The sequence below is a fragment of the Poecile atricapillus genome, chromosome 1 (assembly GCF_030490865.1).
Source record: "Poecile atricapillus isolate bPoeAtr1 chromosome 1, bPoeAtr1.hap1, whole genome shotgun sequence".
NCBI classification, from domain to species: Eukaryota; Metazoa; Chordata; class Aves; order Passeriformes; family Paridae; genus Poecile; species Poecile atricapillus.
The window spans coordinates 21,514,122-21,539,257 of NC_081249.1; the positions used below are offsets into that span (position 1 = coordinate 21,514,122).

Below are 25,136 nucleotides of genomic sequence, written 5' to 3' on the forward strand. Positions count from 1 at the left end.
GGACATACAGCTAAAACAAAGCATTCCTAAGCATCTGGCTGGGTGTGAAAAGAGGGTGGGAAAGGAGAAGAACACTGTACTTCCTGCCTTTTTTGTATGAGTTTTGCCACTCTGAAGCAGAGACTTCTACCCTCATCGGGTCAGGTAGTGAGTAACAGAGACCGAAAGTGACTTCATAGCCATAAGGTATATCCCTCTCTGCTCCAGAGGCAATATGTGTGCCTTATGTGATTAAAAACACATAATCAGTCTTGAAGTTTCACAGTAAAGCTGTCATCACAGCCCAGGTGAGTGTCCTTACTGCTAGGGAATTTTATCCTCTTCTAGCTCTCTGGATTTAAATTTTTTTACCATGCAGTGGCACAGTTTCAATCAGATGATTAAGACCTTTTTTTTTTTTTTTTTTTTTTATTCCAAGCCTGTACTCTTTCCTACTTGATTTGTACATTCCCCAAAATGGGACTGGAGAGCAAAAGGAAAAATACAGGAGATAGCTGAAACCAACCAAAGGTTTAATATGTGAAAATGGAGACTCTCTACATAGCCTGGTACTGAGTGCTTAAAAATTAAGCACTTTTTAAATTTTTTAATTAATTTAGTATACATTACTGCAGTTACTGGAGCTCTAGCATTCATTATTATCATTAATCCAGAAAGAGCAGAGTGCTTAGCTGCTGGGGTTGGTGTTTTGTGGCTGAATTCTCTTGAAAGATAATCAAAGAGGACTGTGATTTGGTAGCATAAACCTTAGCATCAGAGAGGATTTCCATTTATTTTCGGTAAAAATCATAGAGGGGGAGGACAGGGTACAAGGCAGCTCATTTTGCAGAGTAATACTCTTAAAAAGCATATTAAGATTGTCTGTGATGACACATCACTGAATGACTCTGTTTTTATGGGTATCAGACAGTGAAGTGTTAGGATCTAAAACTCCTAACAATCTCCCTGAAGTTTAAACACTCATCAGGAGGGTAAATCCTCAGGCATTAATCAGATACATCCCAATGCATTGCACATGACAATGGAAGGTTGACACTTAGAAACCAATCAGTACATTTTCCTAAATCTGAGTATTTAGTCTGCTTGGCAGGAGAAGTTAAAACATAAAAGAACAATAAGGAAAAAAAAGAAAAAAATTCTAACACACAGTACAAACTTCAAGTATTCTTTTTATCACTAACAGCACAGGCAAACTATTCTTAAAGTTTGAGGATTTTTTTCTTCATTACTTTGTTTTTCATTTGTGAGCAAGGAAGACCATATTAAACCAAAGTTATTCTCTTGCAACCCAACTTGAGTCCATAAGGGTTTTGAGATACTCTGTATCTAATATTTTGTAATAAATATTGCTACCCAAAGCAACTTCATATCAAATTTTCTTAAAATAAGTGTCACAAGGAAGAGCTCTGCCTTATAATTTAAACTATTTCACAGTATTTTTCGCATAAATCAGGAACAATAAAATATTATCTGCATAAAAAGGCTTTATTATCGGATAAAGGTAGAATAAAAAGTGTTGGAGGGTTTTTATAACTGAGTTGACCCCACATGCCAAATTTAAACTATTTTCAAATATAGCTTTATTTTCCAAGGGAAGTACCTGCAACACCATTTTCTAACAGATAAGACTAACATTAATCTACGTAAGGAACCTACCGCAAATTATATGAAAGGAATATTTTTTAGGCATACAGGAGATGCTGTATAAGCATCACAAAGCCTATACTTCACATCTCCCAAGCTCAGAAATGTTTCATAACCTTGACAGTGCAATTAGAAATGCACAGATATTCAAGCCAGTCTTCATCTCACTAACCAGTATAGCACAAACTCCAGTGAGAGTCTGGAATTCCGTATCTTCCATATGTATAAGAAACCTTCAGTTGCTGTGCCTTGTGCCAGCACAATCTCTTTGTTCTCAGTACCAAACTCACAGGTCAAAGGTATTGTGGGGTTAAAGTTATTAAACAATAAGAAGAAATTATTAAGAAAAATTTGAAATATCCTTTGTTTGCTCTACATGTGGAGTTTCAGGCAGATTCTTATTAGCTTTGATGTAAATAAAAGCTCCCAAGAAGAGCATGGAAAAGCCATATGATCTTCCAGGGTGTTTTCAGGACTCCCTGAATTATTTTCAGTTTCAGCAGCCTGTAAACTGGGAGTCCCTAGAGCCTGGCTCAGGTCTACTGGTCATCCAGTGAAAAAAGTGTGAGACTTGCTGCCTTAGTGTGTCAGACTAAGATCTGTCACCTCATGTATGATGATTCAGGAGCACTCTGCGTGGTATAATTAGTCAGAGGCAAGGGCGCTGCATCATGTGGGCTCCAAATTAATTTCCACCTGACATCTTGACACAGAGAGACCCTGTTGTAGAGCACATGATGGTCCAGCTGGCCATAGAGGCAACCTCATTCCTCTTGGTCCCCTGAAGTCCCTGACAGAACTAGAGGAACCAGCAATTTCACAGAATCACAACTACATTCTTAGTTAGAAGGGACCCAAAAGGATTATTATCAAATCCAACTCTTAAGTGAATGGCCCCTAGGGGATTGAATCCCAAACCCTGGTGTTATTAGTACTGCTCTCTAACCAACTTAACCAACTGAGCTAATCCCAGGGTCAATTTCCAGATCTTTGTCTTCAGATTGGAGATAACCCCCAGATGCTGTTTGCTTCCTGGTGGCAGCCACTGCAGGGTTTTGCTTAAGCCTTTCCTCCTGCCCAGGTGTCTGGCCACACAACTTGTAGTTTATATGGGCAGGGTGGATGCCTCTTCCTCCTTACTGCGTATTTTGGATGCTGCACAGGTTATGCCAGAGGAAAGGGAAATGACAAAGATGGAAAGATCTGTCTTAAGCACAGAACTATTGTGTTCTAATGTAAGTAAAAACTGTTGCAGTAATGGATGTCAAAAACATAAATTAAAACAATTTTTAATAAACATACTTTAGTAAAACACATGTTTTTTGTAGCTATGCTTGCACTCTTTTTCCTTCTTTTTCCATTCTTTCCTATATCAAGTGAAATCTTAAGTGAATTTTTTTTTTTACATTGTCCACATATCTGAACACCCAGATCTCACATTACTACAATGTGAAATAAATTATTACTGGCAAGTGATGATTTTCACTATCTGTGAAGTATACATACCAGAATCTCTTAGCTCTCTGCAAGCTTTCAGTTGGATTTAAATGAGCTGGCACCTCTCACAAAACCCCTTTTTGGGGTTCTCTTGTTGTTTGTTTTTTTTTTAATTTTGATTTTTCTGACCAAAATTGGAGGCAAGTCAGGACATGTCTATTTTTAAGGGCTGTGACATCCAGTCCCTCATGAAAAAACATTATTTATTATTCCAAGTAATTTCCTGGCTGCTGAAAAACAGAATAAAAATAATTATAAAAATGTGACTTATAAGTTTCTCTGAATCCCAAGCGTGTATCCTTCTTAGCCATCTATTCTCTCTCCTCTACAATCCCACATGCACTAAACTACACACAGAACCCAGCTGCAAACTTCAAGTTAAGGGTATCACATACCTCCTCATATAGGACAATCTTCTGTATCCTAGTTTTCCAGCTTTTAAATTGTTTCCTCTATAGAGAAGGTAGTAGAAAGCTCCCCTTTACCAGTTTACCACTTTCTGCATTTACTGTTCTTTCAGTACTCTCAGCAGTTAGAGAAATCCTTTTCTGAGTGCAGCAGAGGAACTGAGAAATTAGTTAAATGACTTGCTCTGGGCTGTACAAGGACTCTGTCAAAAAATAGGATATGATACTGTTAAATAATGCTGTAGAGGAATACACTACCCTCTGAAACTGAACTCCCAGTTTAAACTGACATATCCTACAAACAGGCACCATGATACAAGAGCAGTGCTCATTAAATGATAGATTGAAAGTCAGTTTCCAAGTATCAGAGCAGCACATTCTCCTTGAGTCTTCCTTGTTACTAAGCTGTGAATCACTTCTATTCCATAAATAACCTGTTGTTGAAAACAAAACTTTTCCTTGTTAGATCAGGCAGTGGCATTACACAAATTTTATATTGTCCTTCACATTTTATTTTGCAGACAAACACGACTACTTAAATTACCTTGATCTGACATGCCATGTCCAGCACAGAAGGTATAGTACTGAAAGGTATAATACATTTGCAATACAGGGAATGTTTATTTTAGGTATTAAATTAATTGGTATTAACATAGAGTATGAAAAATACTGCTCTGTTCTTTACAGAATCTTTCTTGAAGGAAAAACTGCAAGAATGCATTTCAGATTTTACAGCTTATGTCAAAGTATTAAATGTTGTACTAAGTTATATTTTGGAAAATATGAAGTTTGTTCCACAAAATATATATATATTATATTATTTGGGGCATCTCAGGTATGTTTAATTGCTTATATTTCATAATGCAAAGTCAATTCTTGTTGGACCTTAAATAAGCAGGAGGTTAGCAGAATTAAGGAGTGTTACAAGTCAAATTTTATTACAAAGACTACTTTTCATTTGCTGATTGATTAGGGCAAAATAACCATTACACTCAACATGACAAGCAAACAGAATGATTTAGTGGCAAAGAAATAGGTAGAAAAGTATTTCAGGGGTGTGGATGTTTTAAGAAAGGAGATTAGAAAGATGGCATCAAAAGCCAAGGCGGGTATGAAAGAAACATCATATTCAGTCAAGAAGAAATCAGAGCAGTAGAAAAGCCATCATTTTTGATACTTTGATCAAACAGCACAGAATAACTGTTGTGCCTAGCAGAAAGAAAGAAAAAGAAATAATAGCAACGCAGCATCTTCCTGATTAAAAAAAAGTCAATGTGTGTGTCCTTGAGAATATTAGTTGAGATCTTCGTAAAGGTCATGGTCCAGAAACTATGGAAACAATGTAGATCTAATGACACCAAACCCGTTTTCTGAGTTAGCACGGTACACTGGACATACCACATATTTTTTCCTTTTTCTTCAGGAGTACTTGTTTGAAAAGCTTTTGTGTAAGCTGTGGCAGAGCTGTGAGAGTTGGAAAGAGCATCCCTCCGCACTGTGGTGCTCTGGCACTCTGGCCACAGCTGGGGCTGCCCTTTGGCTGCAGGGAGGGACATGCTGGCACCAGTGCCATGCCCCAAGGGGTTCTAGGGCCACATGGTGAGGACCAAAAATTTGGGATGTATGGATCCTGCTATGACATTGAAAGGCAGCCACTCTCATGGAATAATGTTTGTATTCAAATGAGAGGCATTTTTCTTCCTAAGGTTATGTAGTACATTCAGTGATAAATATTGGTCATGGGGCTTTGCCTCCTATAGAGAGTTTGCTGAGGTCATAATTAAGATCATGAACACAAGGTGAAACATAAAAAACAGGACTTCAAAGAAAAAGCACATTTCCTAGGACAGGCTCCTGGGCATTATGGAGAATGAAATTCTGAATGAAACTGCAACAGAAAAATCAAATAAAGCCTAGGTTTTGCTGAAAGAGGAATGGACCATTTATCACAATATATTTTTAAAGGAAAGGCTTCAATAGCTCACAAGAACAGGGTCACAACCTTAATGCTGGCTGACTGAAGCTACTGCATTACTATCATCACAGATCACTTTTGCCCCAGACCGGTTTTAATGCATTGTAATGTGGGAATTAACCACTGCTTTCTGATAAGGAGCAAGTCACCTTCTATTATCAGGCATCAAATCATTTTAGTATTTTGCTGATATCTTCTTTTCATCTGCAATATGCCAAAGAAAATAGTTTCTCTGCCTGTAGAGTGGAAAGAAAATGTGCCTGAATAAGAAAGAGATAAAAATGGATACAAAAATTAGCCCTCGAGGACAGTAGATTTCCCTAGACCTTGCTAAGAACTCAGAGACAGTTATATTTGGCTTTAAGTACTCAAGCCCAAGCTTATTTTCAGAAAATGATAGATCCTATTCAAAGAGCTTAAAAGATGGCAAAGATATTTACAGGAAGACAACTGGAATATGATCGTAAGGGTATGCCTTATGATCTCTTATGTCCCTTATCAGGGACTGAAGGATTTATGGGTTACAAATTCAGCTTGTACATATATATATATATATATATATATATATATATATATATATATATATATAAATATGGAGACTTATGGTAGACACTCAAGCACAAAGCTGGTGCACTTGGTGTCCTTTTGAAACAAAGGTTGCTGTCAAGGAATAGGACAGGACAGCAGGGATGCTGGGGCGCATCATTTTAATATGGACACAAGGTCTTCCACTACCACAGCTCTGTGCATTTTTATGGCACATTCAAAGTTAGACTGCTGGCAATCTGTCAGTTTTTTCATGTGTCAAGGCTGTTGATAGAGATCTGCTGCAAGTCTCCTCTTGACCTATCCATCAGTTAACAAATAACTGCCACTCTCCACTATTATCTCTCTGTTTTCAATTCCTCAGTGCTATGTCCTACTAATGGACAACACTTAGTAAAAAGGACAGGAAAGTTTGCATTTAGTAGTTATGATTTAGTAGTTGTGATTGACAGAACCAATAGGTAAACTCTTTTTGCTATGTAAGAAAAAAGCTCAAGCTGAAGGTTTAGAAAATTATCTCCCATAGAAAATGCCTTCAAGTCTACCCAGGTATAGATGTGGACGGCAACATGTCCTTCATGCTGTGTGATAAAGACAGAGGAGGTGTGTCTTGCCTTCCCACTCTTGTCAGGTTTTCTTGATTGAAATTCTCTTCTACTGCAATATTTATTTAAAGACTGATCCTCCTCCAACACAACAAAACCACAGGTTCAAGTCAGACACCCTCACTCTGCTGGTCCAGTTTCTGAAAGGGAATTGCAGCTTGTTTATCCCAAATGCAGCTGCAGTGGACTCCCTCCTGACTCATAGTCACAATAACAAGACTGAAAGAGAGATGAGCAGCAGAGCTGGAGCCATGGCTTCCAGAGAAGGTTGTCCCATGACAGCTGGTTAGGAACAGCATGCAGGGATCTGGTGTGGTTGTCTACTGCTTGGTGCACAATCCTGAGGATCTCGTAGAAACGGCTCTCAGTTTCTGGAGTCAGTGGGACTTTCTCTTCAGGGTCTCTGGACAGATCGAAGAGCAGTGGAGGATCATGTCGTGTAATGAATCCTCCATGGCAGAAGCAAACATGAGAATCATAGCAACCATTGGAGTCCTCAGGACTGAAGTTTGGAGTGAAGAAGAACACTTTCCAGACAGATTCACCTGCAATTTACAGCCACAAAACAGCTGGTGATAAAGTGATAAAATGACATAATGGAAGTCCCTTGGTCTTAGGAAATTCCACCAACATGGCAAGTCAGTCTTTTGGTAAAAAGACAGTATAGACACTCTGTAACAGAAATTGCACCGCACTGAAAGAGTAAAACAAGACTGAGCAAAGCAAAAATAAGCAAAATACGGTGATTTTCATGCTACACTTATTTATGAAACAACTATGATAATTTCATTCTCATGGAAGAATTCTGATTAACTAAATCATAGAACACTTTAAATAATTTTGTGTTTTACAATAAACAGTGCTAAGAAGATTTGCAGAAATATATACTAAATCCTCTTCAAAGCTTATTAAAATGTATTTTTGCCCCTTGACCATATTTACCCGCTGCTGGGCCCCATCTGCTTCTCATTTTGCTAATTGAAATAATTTCATTATTACCTTTTCTCTCTCTTCCTTTCTTTGTTGCATTAACCCATTGTCCTCTGCCCCATGCCTTCATTGCAAACACCTGGATACTCATTTTATTAAATGGGATTACACGAAAAGGCATAATGGGTGCTAAATTCCTGTCTTACGCTTCTACATGATTTTTCCAAATGTAAATTATAAATTATAAATAACAGTTACAGTAGGACAATCCTTAGGTGACATTCTACTTTGCAAAATGAGAACCAAAGTTCATTTATAGACTGGTCATTCTCAGTTTAATTTTCTCTGCAGAGAAAACCGAGCTGTCCATCCTCATGTAACTTCAGTTTGTGTTTTCACTGAAAATCCTAGTTATTTCTTGGAATAAGAATAAGAAAATATCAGTTAGTTCTTTCAAGAAGCAGTCTCAGACAGGTCTGTGAGGATCAAAAACACTTAACAAAAAAGCTGTGAACAAAAAAGTTGTTACTATTTTCCTCAAGTATCACAGAACAAATAGGAAAGGCAGAAACAGAATAGAACTTCCAGGGAAGCACACCATCCTCCTACAGCCAATGAAGTATATGGTTCTTCAGAAATGGAACAAAGAATAATTAATTAGAGTAAGAAACATCTGTATTTTATTCTTAATAAATGCAGATTACTAAACAATTGAGATCTATAATGTCAGATTACCTGTCCACAAAAACATTAGAAAAATGTAGTCATTGGTAATTTACATTTCGCAGCACCCTATAGTGAATTTTCTTTTTATCACCTCATGTTTTTAAATACTGAGTGAAAAATCTCTTTCTGGTATTTTGTTGAATTTTGTTAAGGTCACAGAAAGCTTGTTAGCCTAGTAACAGACTTTCAAAGATTTATGTGTGCTGCAGTAGTTAATATTTATTAATCAGTCCATCAGTACAACAAAATTAAAGGCACTAGAAAATATGGGATGGCTAGAGCAGAGATAAACTGGTATATGCCATGCTGTACCTACATCACACTCAGCTTTTAAAGAAAAAAAAAAAAAAGTTTAAAGAGAAATGCTTCAGCAGACTAAGGAGTCACAGGCTGCAGTTCTAGACAATAGCATGGATTTAAAGGACAGTAGGTGACCTTAAGATTCTTTACAGCTTCTTCTGTTCCACAGCATTTTTCACATTAGAAGTGATTTTACCTTTAGGAACCAATTCAATGACAGAGCCTGGGGACTACCAGTTCACTTCATCTCCACTTAAATCGGGGTCGGATAGGTGATGGCTATTATACACATTAGACTGGGAGAACCCTCTAAATGCTTCTTGGAAGTCAGCAAAGGGGAAGGACTTTTAAAGGCTGAGTGACTTGCTGGCACAGACAATAGGATGTGGCAGGTTTTAAAAGGCTCTGGCTGTGACAGCCTCAATGGCACAGTCTTACTGGGAAAAAATGAAAGGAAATTTAAAGGAAGGCAAAGCCAGAGAAGGCCAGGTGACATAAGATGGCATTCCTTCATCTACCTCCAGTAACATTTTAAAAGGTTGGTCTGGCACTTGAATCTCTTGTTTTCTTAGAAATAAAATAAACAAAATCAAATTCTGCCACTTAAATGTCTTTGAACTTATGCACAGAACATTTCCAAGAAATATACCTCTTATTTACTGAGATCTAGAATTTACATTCTGAGAAGGCATGAAATTCCATACTAAGCATTGTTTCAGGCTCCTTAGACATGTTTAATTGGCAAGATAGATGGTGAAAAACATAAAAAGCTAAAGGGCTTGATCAGTCAGTGCACTGTACACCATTACAGACCATGCAACACTTGCCATACCTGAGAATTTGATTCACAACACTACAGAAACTTGACAGAAGATCAACAGAAGAAAATTATATGTCTATTAAAATGTCAGTTAAAAGACATTCCAATTTAGCCATGCACAGGAAAACTTTGTGGTCAAGCTGTCTTACCACACATTGGTCTTTCATGGTATATTTCTGCTGAATTAAATTGAAAAGAAAATTTTCAGCCACTTTTTTTGGTGCTGGGCATTGTAGCACCAGGTCTGCTCAAGGGCTGACAGATAGCAGTACAAACTCGGGTAGTCCAAATTAATGGAAGTTGGTACAAGCAGCCCATATAGGTAAGGAATAGGGAAAAGAAAAAAACAAGGAAGTTGCACCATGATTCTTTTTCCCACACGAAATAAAGACTTGTTTAGGTTTTGATATATGAAGAGCATACAGCATGTTGAAAAATCACGCGTGGGTTTTGGGACAAGACACGTGTGACATCATCTCATGTCTGAGTGACATTGCTAGTGTTTTGAAGAGCTGATGGTACTTTATCATCAGATAAGCAGCTATAGAGTGACATGATTATACAGTGCAAAACACTGAGCTCTGGGAGTACAAAGCCTGTTACTCTGCAATGTTTATCTGTTGCACTGCAGCAGTGTTTCTGGAACTGGAGAAGCAGCAGCAGACTCTAAACACCTATTTCCTAAGCATTATAAAAATTAAAGCCTATCTGTCAGTGGCTGTGGCTGTGGAGCAGCCAGTGCAATATACCAGGAGACATTAAGAACTGTCAGACTTCTAATCAGTAAAGCTGATGAACTATATAAGGCACAATATTAAAAAGAGAGCCCTCTCTTCCAGTCTCTCAGCTGATATAAAATCTCATTTTGTAAGAAGGTTAACTACAAGGATCAAATTAATCTCCTAGTAATTAACGGTACCTGTGTTCTCCAAAGCATCTGGATACTAAACCCTTGTTATATAAAAAGATAAAGGAATGTCTCTTCCACAGTGAAGTTAGTAGTAAAATTGTCAGGGCTTCCCCAAAGCCAAGTATATGAAGCCCCTTCTGAAACCACAGGCAGGCTCTAAGTCTGCAGCACCCTTAAAGGTCCTGTCCCACTGCTTCACAAATTATTTCAGTCCAATTTTCCTGCAATTCTCAGTTCTCTGAGCTGTCCAATAAGTTTGCTCTCAGAATACCTCTTTCCTTTACATGTTAAAAAAACCAAAAACTAAAGAAGTCATACTTCTAAGTAGTTTCAAATTAAGATAGGTTGCCATTAGTCCAAGCAAATCTGCTATGAACATAGTTATTCAGTGTTCAATCTCCCTAGAAGACTCCTTTAATTATCCTTAACCCAGTTATTTATCCTCTCAAACAGACAATAGTAGCTCTAACAGACCAGCAGAGGCCATGAGATTAAATAAAAGTCTCTCAGTAAGATATATTAATATATTCAAGATGAAGTGACACACTGGATAGGGATGCCATTTCTGTTATAAATGCACCCTTCTTAATCATTTATGGCTAACTGGTGTTTAATGATAAGCAGTTCTTGAATGAATAGAAGCTATTGTTGCATTATTGCCTGGGACTTAATTTTCACTGAATTTAATCTATCACAGTAGCTTTACAGGTTTGCAGCTACTGTAATTTCCTTTGTTCATATTATCGTGTTGCTTCTTTCTGTAGAACAAGTTAAACAGGGTTGTTCTCCACTGTACATTGGGGAGCTAGTCCCTGCTTGAATTCAGATGCCTTTGATGGGAGCCATTTGGGTGTAGCAGACTCAAAAACATAAACTGAGACAGACTTTTCTGTGTCTCAAGTGTGCTCTGTAGCCATTGTCAACTCCCACACTCTAACTCATGCTTCTCAACATTTCTACAAGGTAGCAGATGAAAACTGCAACTCACTTGAAAATTACTTTCTTCAGATAACTCTTGTTATTGGATTGAATCCGTTCCTCCTGCTTCCTCTAAGTTAATTCAGAATTTTTAGGTTCTCTGCTAATCTTATTCATAGCAGATATCACATATATTCAGCTCTTTGATAATTTAACAATGTAGAAAAGGCTTCAGTTCTGAAATTCTTGTAGAACTATATATAGCTCTATATAGCTAAGACAATACTATTTGGTTACTATAATGAAACTATACATATTATTTTTATGACATTAAATATGCCATTTGAATTTAAAAAATTGTAACTTTTTTGTTCTTACAATGAAAATGTCTTTTTTTTTTTAGATATTTGTTTTAAGAGTCTGGGTATCTTATATTGGATGTATATCTGGGTGGTGTACTGTTGACAGTCAAAAGACAGCACATCTTGTCGCAGTGTTAGTGGAAAATAACTGAGTGATATTCAAAGACACAATGTTGATTTACAACAATCAGTTCTTGCTAGAAGAGGCTTGCATAAAAAACTGTGCAGAATTTACAGTATTTGAGTGAAAACCACCAAAAAAAACCATCAGTAGTGCTTTTAAAATATTTAGAATAAAACCTATAGTGTTAAGTATCCACTAAACCAGAAAGGATTGCACACTCCTGAATATCTAATAGCCACACTGAACAACTGCTGCAGGAAAAATACAAGACACACTGAAACCATGCCCAGATTGCTGATGACAGAAATCTCATGACTGAGTTCTTTATCTAGAGTAAATGCTGTGGTATGAGAAATTTCTACTGAATTCTGTTCAAAAGTCAAGATTATATGTTGAATTGTAGTAGATGAAAAGAATTATTTTCCTGAATTCTTCATCATTACCTTCAAAAAGAATTGATTGTTCATTTGCAGTGTTTTCTTGTTGAAGAAAGTCTTAAAAGGGAAGAATCTGTGGGTATAGAAATTATGCTGCTATAGTAGGAAGTGCTATAATGTAATGTTATGCCTCATAGTTGAATGTCTTAGGTGATAGCAACATGGAAGAATGCATATTGCTCTGGAAAAAAAAAAATCCATCTGTAGTAATTTAATGGAAATAATCCAGACACCTGCTAAAGATTTCTTTGAAGAGTATTTACTTGCTGAATGGTCCATGTAATTTTCAGTTCATCTAAGCATCAGCTGATGGTATGCTGAAGACAGAAGATAATGTTGGCACACACAAACAAAAAAGAAACCTTAACCAAATCAAATCAGAAAACAAAAAACAGAAAATAAACAACCAAAAAAACCGGGTCATTTTCAATCTTTATTAAAAGTTCTTGAAAACAGAAAAGCCTTATTATATTGCTTATGAAAAAAAGTCTTGATTTTCACATAATGGCTTTCTATGGTAGTCAGTCACTCAGTTAATCAATTAATCAGTTAAGAACACCCCTAGGAACAAAGAATAAACACTTTCCAAAGACAGCAAAACCCAAAGAGAAACCTATTCAGAACTGTGTTTTGTATTTTGATTTTTTTTCCTGTCCTTCAGGAATGCATTTTACTAACAGAAAATAAACTGAGGACAATAATTTTCGTCTTTCATAGAGTGGATGCAATTTTTCTGAGTGAACAGATCTGTAAGATTCAGAGAGCAATTTTCCTGATCCTAATCAAACACAGGACAAAGATGCAATGGAAGTCCTAAGCAATTTTTGCAAATATTTTTAGACAAGTTTGCATCAGCCAAAACCAAACCCATCACCAGGATTTTTTTAATATATTATTTTCTTCAGAAAGTTTTCAAAATTTGGATGTCAAAAAAAATAAGCTGTTGACACATGGAATGCTAGTGAAGTACTCAAAATCTTTAATATGAAAATTACTACCATGCCTAATGCTTAAGTTACCAGATGTACATCTAAAATCAAAGAAATAACTATTAAAAAGTTACTTTAAAAATTAAAAATAGAAATTATGTAACTGCAGTTGCCTGAAATTTTGTGCTATGCCAAAGAATACTGAATAGTCATTTTCTTTACTTTAAAAGTTGCAGAAAAAGGTTAATTTCTCTCCCTTACAAGTGTCTTAGCTAGTTGAATTATTTTATTTTTTTCTTTGTTTTTATAAAGTTACTAGGTCACTCAGAAAAATTTTGGAAAAAAAATATTTTGAAAATTTATTCAGTTAAGCATAAATGAAAACAGAGGAAAGGAGTTTCTTTTATGAGACTAAAAAAGTTGAGTTAAAATGAACATTTGCAAGTAATTTGGTGCAAAAAATATCAGTATGAGGCAGTCCTACATTCAAACAAAAAACCAGAATGACTGAAATTTTGTTTTATTGTAAAGATGTATGTGCAGTTTAGAATCTGAAATATGAGACAGCAGTTTTTATCCCTGTGTTAGAAAATTCATTTTTTTTCCAGAATGTGGAACTAGGAAAAGATTATCAATGATGTTAAATCATAAATTTGCAGTTTTCCTAATACTGAGCAATCAATGCAAAAGCCCTTCAAAATCCTGAATTAAAAACCTTAGCATGAAAAGGACAAAGCACAGAATGTTCTCTTACAGATGACCAGCAGAGACTCTCGTATAGATTACAAATTTGTTTCTAAGAACATTTCTGGAAGTGTATTTTCTCTTTCACAGGGTTGTTTGCGGTAATGGTATTTCAGAGAAATCCAGCAGTTCTCCAGTTTGGACCTTTATGAAAAAGCCAAACTTGATTTCACAGTTCTCCAGGAAGCAAAAATGTCTGAATTTGAAAAGAAGAGTTTTAGTAAAGTAATATTTTCTTGTTTTGGTTGGATGCAAAGTGGATGTAGAAATCTCCAGCTATTCTCCAGATGACAGTAAGTGATGGAAAAAGAAAAGAATCCTGACTCCCTCATCATTTTTAGCTTAAAAATGCATGTGTATAGTGCAGTGAAAAACAGGCTTTACCCTTCAGAAATGCAATAACCTGCTAGAATCTCCTTCCTCTGAGAAACAAGAACATAGAAAGATGTCCTGTGGATGCAGATGAGATGAATATGTTTTAAGTGTTCCTTATACAGGACTTGGATGGGAACAACAGCATCATTTTCATAAAAGGTTACTTAGGTCTGGCATTCAATTAATACGAAATAATTTTTGAATTTTCAGGGTTTGTTCATTGGGTCTTTCTGGGGTTTTACTGGGACTTTGTGGTGTTTGTTCTTTGGTTGTTTATGGCGGGGGGGGGTTTGTTTGGGTTTTTTTTTTTTGTGTTTTTTGTTATTGTAGTTGTGGCTGGGGGGGTGGGTTTAGTAAGGACTCATTCAGTGAATTGGTCTGGAAGTCTGGCTTGTGCCTTCCATGCTGCAGCCACGTTCCTGCCCCTTAGCTTGCAATCTAAACCAGGATAAAGGGAAGTGAAAATAAGACAAGAAACAGAAAGGGGGAAAAAAAATCTCCATTTCAGCTTAAATAACTATGATAATAAGTTTGCTTTATGCTCTTGTTATGATTAGGAGTAGAGTTTGTATTTTTTTAAAGGACAGTATTTAATTTCTTTTCATTCTGTTTATTTCTCTCTCCCTCTCTCCCAGACTAAGTAGGGGAATGCTGGTAGGGAATGGAGCACTGCAAATCCCAGGGTATAAATAGCTCTGCCTGAGCCTAACAATAACTCTGCTGCCACTGACACAGAGCAGAGCAAAGGCAAGAAAATACTGTAACAGTATTTGTCATGCTTGTCAGGGGGAACACTTTCCTACCTAAAATATTGTGAGCAGAAGTGTGTATCAGATGATTAGGTCAATTTTCTTGAGCTTGATACAAACCGTTTCATGGTGTCTGTTCATGCTGGAAATGCTCTTCTCTCTTTTGACAGTCATGTTATTTCACACTTATCAAATAATATGTCCATAACTGTGTCACCCAAATGCAACTGCAGCTGTTCTGATTTGAGGCTCAAGATAGTAAATTAAAATTCTTAATGAGAGAGTTTAGGTAAATGACACTTGATGCTTGTTTTGCTTCCTCCAGTTCTGTGGTTGAAACACTGAACAGAAAGAAGGGATTTGGGAGATAATTTGAGATTTTTGGAAGTTTTCCTTGATTGTGGTGCCTCCATGACATGGGGAAGATCAAGTAGAGAGAGGAGAAAAAAATACAACAGGGGCAAACATGGAGTAAAGATGATGTACATAAAGCAAGTTAGGAAGCAGGAAAACAAAACATCTTCAATAATCAAGTAGATGAAACAATTGCAGTGAACTACAGCAAGAAACAATAGTACGTGATTCAGATGTTTAATGCAGAGCAAAAAGATGTTTCTTTTTGATATAATCAAAAATAAAATAAGGAGTAAAGAAAGAAGCCATAAAGATCTTTAAAAATTATCATCATCATCAACAACAAAAAACCCAACTCCAAATCCACTTTTAAAATAGGCTTCTCTAGAGAGAACAGTGGAAGTGAAGGAACTTGTGAGACTGAAAAACAAAAGGCAAATGACAGAAAAACCCTCATGAGGGTCAGAGTTCATTACAGCTTCTGCAGTTGCAGAAGGGAAAGATTCACAGAAGGGTTTGATCAATTAAGAGGATCAAAGGGGGATCCACTATCAGTGAAACTAGAAGCATAGAAATAAGGAGAGAAAGGGGAATAAACAGATAGGAAAAGGATGAAAACACTGTAAAAGGACACAGTTGAGAAAGGTGAAAGGGGCTGCTCTCTGTCCAGCAAAAATGTGCTGTAAGTAATGTGAAGACTCATGAGTTATTACTGAAAGAAAAGTGACCTACATATTATGAATCAGATACTTGATGCTATTTAAGTCCTTCAGTGGAGAACAAACACTAATCCATATCACACTGACACTTCAATGTCTTTCATGAATGGCAGCACTCAAGTCCAGGAAAGTGGTCTGCAGCAATTGTCTTCTACTCTTGAGGAAACCTTAAGGAACAACTTTGCTGTAAACTGTAACATACAAAAGTCTAATATCAGTAAAAGATATGCCTATGAATCTATGGAAACTTGTTATTTTTTGATACAAGTATTTCTGCAATTTGTTTGATGGATTACTTTAACAATGTGTGTTGCTATTAAAGACAAAGTCTGGTGACAAGGAACAAAGCTTAAGTGAGACTGAATGAAATTTTTTTAAGTGATTTTGTGGAGCGACACCTATGCTTTTACAATTAGAGCTACCCCATAACCACCACCACCTGTAAGAAAAAGGAAGACAATCCTCAGAGAGCTGATAGCTACCAGACAATATAAATGACAATTTTAGTCTTGTGTTAAAAGGAAAATTGAACAAGCAAAGTGAGTGGCACTTTCTTAATTAGATTTTAAAGATATTTATGACAGTGCCACTCTAGTCAGGATTTGCATTTCAATATCATTCTGACCATTCTTGTCAGTTCTTTCATGACACTAATGCATGAATAAAATGCTGCTTTGTGTTCCAAAACCGATTCACTATTTGCATTTTATTGCACATTCTAACGGCTATCTTATTTATCTATATTTGTAGACAGGCTCTTTTTTGAATCTCTGCTGATTTAACAGAAGAGATTACACTAAATAAATTCCCTGAGTCCACAATTCCCAGTCAACTTCAAAAAACTCCTATAGAGTTCTTCCTGTCACTTAGCACAATAATACTATTTTCAGAGTGAAGAAAAGATTTCAAGACATCTCCACTTTTAAATTCATGTTACTAAAATAGGATTTATTGCTCATCACTTTGCTGCTACTTAGCATTCAATCTGACAATCCGGTCACCTCACCTAATTTTGGATCACTGCAGCCAATGTGCACGTCATTATGTAAGCTATGGGTCTTTATGCTACCAGCCTATACTTATCTGCTTCTTAACTTTGTCAGAGGTGTTTAGGATGAGAAGAGTTACGCTTGTTTCTCTTTTGATGAGAGCAACTCTCAGGTTAGCTCAGCTGTAGGCATCTACACTGTAGACATGGACATCTTGTCATCACCATCCTCAGAGTTTGCAAAAAACCAAGGTATTATGATGCTTGAGGGAACCAAAAAGCCTCATAGACTCTGCCCAGCCCTTGGGTGGACCCTCATAAGTGCGACCTGCCCATGGACCAGGATTCCCATTTCAGCTCAGGCCAAGGCCATCAGTCCCTGCCTGAGTGGTGCAGCAGTGGCCAGTTCCCAGCCCTGTCTCTGGGTGTCTCCAGACTACAGCCTTCCTTCCAACTTTGTCTGTGCTCTCATTTCCTCCTGCTCCTGGCTGCACCCCCTGGGTGGACCTTGAATTTGACTCACTTCTTTGCCAGGACTGAGGCTATTGTGGAGTCTGTTCCCAGCACCCAGCTCTGCTCATTCTTCTCAGGTGCTGGAAGACATTACTCTGTTAGTCACTGTTAGTGCAGGGTCACTCACAGTTCTGTTGGACTCTCCTTCAGGATGAAGTGTCAGCCCGCTTAGAAAGCTGAACTTGTCTGTCCAGTATTCTTTAGTATACCCTCAATTTTGTTTTTGTGATCAAAATATGTATCTACAAGGTGCTGCTGCTTATGAAAATCCCACAGTGCTCATCCATAGGGTGTTAAAAATTTCCTCCTCTTAAAGACATACATGTAAAATCACTCATATTTCACTGACATGGCCAGAAAAGAGAGGTTTCCCTTTCTTGTTCATATATGTTACTTCTGCATACTTTTTTAAAATCAGTCTTACTTATCCTTAATGATCATTCAATGACCTTTGAAATACAGTCACTAACTACAGTTCATCTACATCAACACTGCTTATAAGATGATGTGTCTTGCTCATGTAAATGTACAGTTTCTTCTGTTCCAGTTATAGAACAAAATCTCATTTCAGGTATTTCAAGTGAATTTTGGTTTTGTCATCAATTCATCCCTTTGCCACTGCACAATTGCTCTCCACAATGTATTTTCTAAGAACTCTCTTGATGTATGGTGTCTTCTATTGTAACTTTTGTGCTACTATCATTCATTTCCTTTATTGCAGAAGACAAAGACATTTTATTGGCATGCTCCTTTCACTTGGTGTTTTATCTACTAACTTTTTCAAATACAAATCCTTCACAAACTTTTTCTTGAGTTTAAATAAGGATTTTGGTATAGATGACTGTCTCACAGTTCATTTGGTTTGTCCCATCCCTCAATTACTGTTGCATTGTCTATTTTAAATTCCATTTCTACACCTTTTGCAAAGTTGTGGTGCACTGAAATGAATGTTAAAATCCCTGTGAATTTACTGATGATTTAATCTTGTTTGCCTTCAGTTCAACAAAGTATTCCTACATTATCTTAAAATAATAACCCCATGCTTAAATTTAGCAAACTACAATGTATTCTATGACTGAAACTTCTGTGTGCTTAACTAATTGTTCAAGCAAGGATCTGCATACACTGCTCAACTTCCATCAAATTTTCTACTTCAAACTATTTGACAAAAAATAATGAGTAAATTATTTTTTGGCCATCTGTGCTACTGCTTAATAAAACAGTTAATGAGAACTCTTTTACTTTTTGCAATACTGATATATATTAATGGATATACTGAGGAATTTATTTAATGTTTTCTCAAGGCCTACAGGAAGAAGCAACCTGAATCAAGTTTTACCCAGCCTAACTGTCCTGTTCAGTGGACAACTCTACCTTGTAGAAAAATCAGTATTCAGCATTCACACCTTATCTCTCTAAAGATTAAACTCATGTCTGCTTAGCAACATCCTCTCCCTCCCTCAGTTACTCAGAATCTCAGTGGTAACATCTTGTAGCCTTTTCCTCTTATGGCATATACATGCATATACATATACAGGTATATGCACATACATATACATGTATATGCATACATGACATACTACTTAGTAAATCCAGGTGGTTTTGAGCTATGTGATGTGTGGACCTAGGTGCAGCATTTGAACAAAGCCCTTCCCAGCTCTTAGGCCTCTTGGAGAGATTCATGGGCATAGGATAGTTCTACACAATGCCCACAGTGCTCAGCTGAGATGTTATCACCTATGGAGTGAGTTCACCTCAAGCTAGAAGAATGCAGCAATGGACCTCGGTAACTCCAGCCTCTGTCCTTCATCTCCTGTGCTATATTTTCTTACAGATTTTTGTGTACATAATGACAAAAGTGCTAGAACTTCAGCCAGCATTTGATACCTCTCCTAAAAATGACTTAAAACTTCTATCCAATAATTTTCATGGGTCACAAAGGGAGAGGGGTTTTGATGACACATGAGTGGCAAAATGAATACTGGTGGGGTTTTTTTGCCTCTAGTTTCTGGAGCACAGTAGCTAGACCAATGCTGTGAATGAGGTGGTAGAATCCACGTTCGTTGCCTTTGGCTTGATCTTTTACTTTTTTACTAACTATATAATTCAATGTAGTAATTCCAACAAGCCTCAAAGCACCTTTGAAGACTGTACTTATCTCATAAACTTAATCCAATACCTATTATTGCTTCTTGTTGCACTATGAGGTCCAAGATATATAAGAAAGACAATTACAAAGACAAGTTAAAGAAAGCTTTATCCTTGAGCATGAAATTCTACACCTTTTTACTGGTCTAAGAGTATGCTTCCATACATTATAGTTTTCTTTAAGGGCTCTAACCCCTTATTTTAAGAAGTGATATAAATAAAGAGAATATAGAACTGTTTGCAGTCTGAAGTCATTCAGTTACACATTGTACTTTCTCAGAACAACTGAAAGTGCTTTTGGCACTACATGACAGATATAAATTTTATATATGCCCTTGCTCCTCACTGCAGTTAAGAGTGATGACATGATATTGTGAAATAGAAACATCTGCATACTGGTAGTTGTTTCTGGACTGTTGAATCTTACATTAAATTTTTAATTCACATTTCTACAAACTCAGCCTCTATCTGTCAATTTTAGCTGGTTTCTTTATCAAAATACTCCTTACAAAATCTGTGACAATTGTAATGGCAACACAAATGACTAGAAAATGTTTTTTGATTTTATTTGCTATCATGGCCCCTTTTAAGCATTTTTATGTTGTTCTTCGCAAGGCAAATAACCTTACACGTATTCCTTATTTATTTCAATGGAAAAGAAAATGTATTACACAAATGATTTTAAGCTGTAAACCAGGTTTTGTTTAGCATTCAGCAATGTTTTGCAGTAATCTTTCCTTCGTATTATAGTGCACTGCATGCTGACAGTCATTCACCTCGATTTCATCTTGTTATTAATTAAAACACACTTTCTCTAACATTTCCAAAGTCTCTAACTAGCTGTCATTTACCCTTAACATGTCCAAGATCAGTCTTTCTTAAACTCTTTACTGATATCCAGAGGGAATTCCTAACTGAGGTCTTGGCACTTAGACTCTGTAGACATACAAAGGAACGTGGATAGGATTAGAGAATAGGAAATCTTCCAACCAAAGTGCATTCAAGTGATAGGCCATGCAGATGGACCTGCTAAACAATTTACCTGTCTTCCAGATCTTTACCCTCACTTTGAAAGCTTTGCCTGTCCTGTTGAATCTCATAGATCTGTCTAGTTTTAACTTCAGAATTTTGGATCACTACTCCCATATCAAACATAAAAAGACCAAAATGTTAAGCATAAAAAAGGTTATCAGCTTCCACAACTAGCTCTGCAAGAGCGGATCAAAATTTACAGGAGGAGTAAGATACCCATATACAGACATATTACACAGCTTACAGATGTCCAAGAATGCAGATAAAGCCTTCCTAAAGCTTCTCCTCTACATCCCTGAGACATAATGTGTCCTTACACAGCTTTCACAAGTATGTAGCAACTGAAATGCAAAATCTAACAATGCAGTGTGGCAAAAAATATCTGAGGTCAATTTGGTCCACAAAACAAACAAATTGCCTGAAATTAGTTAGAAAAGACAAAGTATAATTATCATAGGAACTGTTGTGTGTCCAGGAAGTGACTGCATTGACAGGCTCAGCCAAGCTCAAAGGTTCACGTGTTAATGGGGTAGAAACCTGTTTCTCACTCCTCCATGTCATGGCAGTAACATATCAGGCTTGACATGGAGACATTGTCCTTGTAATCATTTGCCAACATCTTATTTTGAAAAATACCTACGAATAGAATTATACTTCAAAACATTAAAATAATTTATACTTATGTCTCTTGATTAAGAGATAAAAATCTGTAACATTTTCATACTTAAGCTGTGTTAAAGAGAGTAATGTTGCTTTTTTCATGTTTTCTATCTACCAAATACAAACACTTCCCATGGATTAAATGCTTTGAAAGAGGTCTACTCAAAAATATTTTCTGAAGCACAAGCGGCACATTTACTTTTTCAGTTCCACCTGCTAGTTACATTAGCATTAGCAACAAAATACTTCTCAGAACTTAGTTCAAGGTTATTGTTTTGATTTGTCTCAGTTTGGCTAATTCTTTTCAAAAATAAGTATGTCATCCTCATTTAAAAGCACTGATAGATATTAAACACTATGTATCTGGAGACCTCAAATATTTTGGTAATATAAAAGAAGGGAAAATGAGGCCTTTGATAATTATCAGAAGATATGGGCTTTGTATAATCTATTTAGTATCATGTTCCCAAATCCAGTTAAAGCATTTCTCAACACTTTTTTCTTGATTATTACAGCCTCTCTGTAAATACCAGCATGCCTGCTGTTGCCACAACACAGTCCTTGGCGCTACACAGGATTCTTGAAATCACCAGAACTTCTAAATAACCCAACAGTTCCTCTAGAGCAGAACTGAATGAACTGAAGCATATGAGAAAACAGCCTGTATTCTTGTACAACTTTTTGTAATTCCCAGTTGCTTTTCTACCCACAAACTGATTGTTTCCATTGACCGTGAAACTGAACTGAGACATTGCTGTTCAGTACTTACTCTTGTGCTAAGATAAGCTTAATGAATTTTGCAAGATTTTCAGGATAAATCTGAAAACTGTCAAAATATGATATCCAAGAGATTATAGCTGTAAAAAATCTGGAAATTTTTGCCACTTTTGAAAAGTCCAAATATTAGAATCCAAACATTTCAAGTATCATAATTCATTTTCCATAAAGGATTTAATTTTATTATAATCCCTATTTCAAGTCACATAACGTATTTTCTGCCACTAAAGAATGCATCAGATTACTAATCTTTTCCTTATTCAAAACATAAAATTAGAGAATGAAAATCAAAACAATGTCTGAAGTTCTAAAGTTTTCCATCAAAGTTTAAAAGTGACCACTGCAAACAGGACACCAAAAAATTTTTTTACATGTTTTCAGTATTTGTTTTGAAAAAGCTCAGCTGTATATAAAACCTCAGTTTCAGCATGACATAATAGCTACATTTTTTTCTCTCTTATGTTTTTGATTCAACCTTTGGTCTTCTTACCCTGATCAGCTCTATTAGGATAAAAGCTTCCATATGATAGTCAGGTTTTTTAGCAAATTTCCAGCTTTAAGACAAAATTTCCCTCTCACAGCATAATTCAAATTGTCTTCATTTCTGTGAAACACGTATTTCTCCTCATACTTGCACATAAGCCCATGACTTCACAGCATATATACGAATAAACCTCACTGATGAAACTGATTTCCTCTGAAAAAAAATAAGTTTTATTTAATCTCTAGGTTTCTTGTAAGTTTCTTTTTGAAAACTGACCTGAATGTTCAAGAGTTCCAGTTGTTTCTGAATAATAAAGATATGTGGTCTTAGAGCCTCTGGCTACAGCTGAAAATTTGCTTTAGTATCAATAATATTGTTTTTCAGACTCAAAAAATCATTGTCAACTACAAGCAATCCACTATTCAGTATTATAGGGCTATCAGTATCATCCTCAATGGGTGGAAGTCATAATCTTTAACTTTAATGTAATATTTATGAATCAAAATTATGTTTGAGTATTAGGCTTTGAGAAATCAGACAATAAAATTATGACATCATATAAAGCACCTGATGCAGATATATATATATTACAAAAGAATTGGTTTAGCTTCTAATTTAGATATGCTGCATAAAAAAGAGAGGGATATCCTACAGCACAGTAAATTACATTTTTATATCAATGCCTTAAAACCCACAGCCTACCTACAGTAGACAGGAATTGAATTTTCTCTAAAACACCCTTAATCACATCTGACACAAAAAGGTACCAGCTGATCAAAAGAAACAGCAATGTATTTGCAACAGATTCCCATTTGCTAGACTGGGATAATTTGAGAGATGAAGAAATAGAAAAAGTGCATGAAAGTGCCTCCATGACCAGCTGTGGGATAAAATAGACTTAGACCCTGATGGAACTAAAGGATTTGCGGTTCTTAGACGCTGTGGTCATGAAGAACTAATGAGTCCTAATTTTATTGTTTCCCAGAGCATCCTAGAATTAGAGAAAAGCACATTCAAAAGGAATTCCAGAGTTTTGAGACAACATTTTCGGAGTATAAGGAATTCTTCACTCAGGTAGATTTATTTACTCACACTTTCTTGTCTAATTTTTCAGTCTTACATTTTCATAATGCTAAAGTAAAAATCTTCATGAAACCATTTATACTTGGTTATTACCTCTCTCTAACTTTGTGCTTATGTATCATGGTACTGTTTTAGCAGCTTCATCAAGTGATTAATTAACAATGCTGGCTTTTGGAAGATAATAAAGTATTGGAGCTTGGCATCGGGTAGGGATGGGAGGGGAACTTTGTTTAAAAAAAACAACCAAAAAAAACCAATTAAAAAACCCACCAAAAAAAACCCAAAACAAAAAAATCCCCCAAAAAAACCACTCATGTGAATCAACCAAAACCTTCCAAAATTTCAATTCTGTAAGGAGCTAGAGAATCCAAACTGGAATTATCAACAACACAGTAATCAAGACATTGATTTTGACTCCAATCTATAAAGTTTTGTGGCGAAGTAGTTTTGTTGTCAAGGATATGAACTAATGCTTAGGTAACTATAACCTTTTAGGACTGAGATTCACTCTCTATTTGTCACCAAACAGGACCATACAGAAAGATAAGACAGACAGAAAAACTGCCTGTAAAAATCCTATGGCATTGAAGAGAGCCCACATAATATAATTAAATTAATCTTGAATATTCTATGGAGTCTTGAAAACACTACTCTTCTCACTGAGCAAGTGAGATGATTGAGAATCTGGCTTCTATGATATAATACCACATAAAAATTAATGTTCAACGGACAGGTAACAGGTTGTATGTGAAAAATTAGCACACACCTGATAATGACAAAATTATCTTAAGGATGACTAGTATTTCTTAATACTAAAAGGGTTACATTTTCTTTATTGCATTAGTGCTAATTCTAAGTGCTAAATTATCATGATTTTTATTGAGGTTTTATAGTCTTGTTGACTTTTAATGTCATGAGTGAACCATGATTTCTAACTTCTCCCTTGTACTGTGAATGCTAGAAACCTATTTTGCTTTAAAATGTTAATCTTGAAGAGTAATTAAGTCTCAGATATGTTCACCTTACTGTCCAACAACCATGAGACCATAAAAATCTCCTGAATATGAGTGAACTGTATCTGAAGAATTATTTCTGATAATACTTGGGGGCAAAACTTTGAATAAATATGAAAAATGTCACAATGTGCAGGAATCTATTCTAAACTATTTCACCTAATTTGCTTTTCTACTAGAATGTCATTAAAAGAGCTACAATAAAAAAACTACAAGTGAAATGTAGTCTCTTTCAGTTTCAAAAAGCTTTCATATAAGTCCACTACAAAATTTCTGAACTAAGAATGACACAAAAGTAAAAAATTATAGAAATATGTTTGATGTTTCACTGTGGGTTTCTTCCCTCCCACCTTTACTTTAAGAAACT

At 36.1% G+C, this 25,136-nt stretch overlaps 1 protein-coding gene across 5 annotated transcripts in view; it reads right to left on the bottom strand.

The window, feature by feature from the left end:
* Positions 1-6,103: 6,103 nt before the first annotated feature.
* The window catches only part of STS (steroid sulfatase), a 103,882-nt gene continuing 84,849 nt past the window's right edge, over positions 6,104-25,136 (bottom strand). For all 5 annotated transcript variants that reach the window (XM_058863018.1, XM_058863026.1, XM_058863035.1 and 2 more), the window contains one exon: positions 6,104-7,219. In XM_058863018.1, coding sequence (XP_058719001.1) covers positions 6,837-7,219 — 383 coding nt within the window. In that variant the 3' untranslated portion in view covers positions 6,104-6,836. The remainder of the gene's footprint in view (positions 7,220-25,136) is intronic.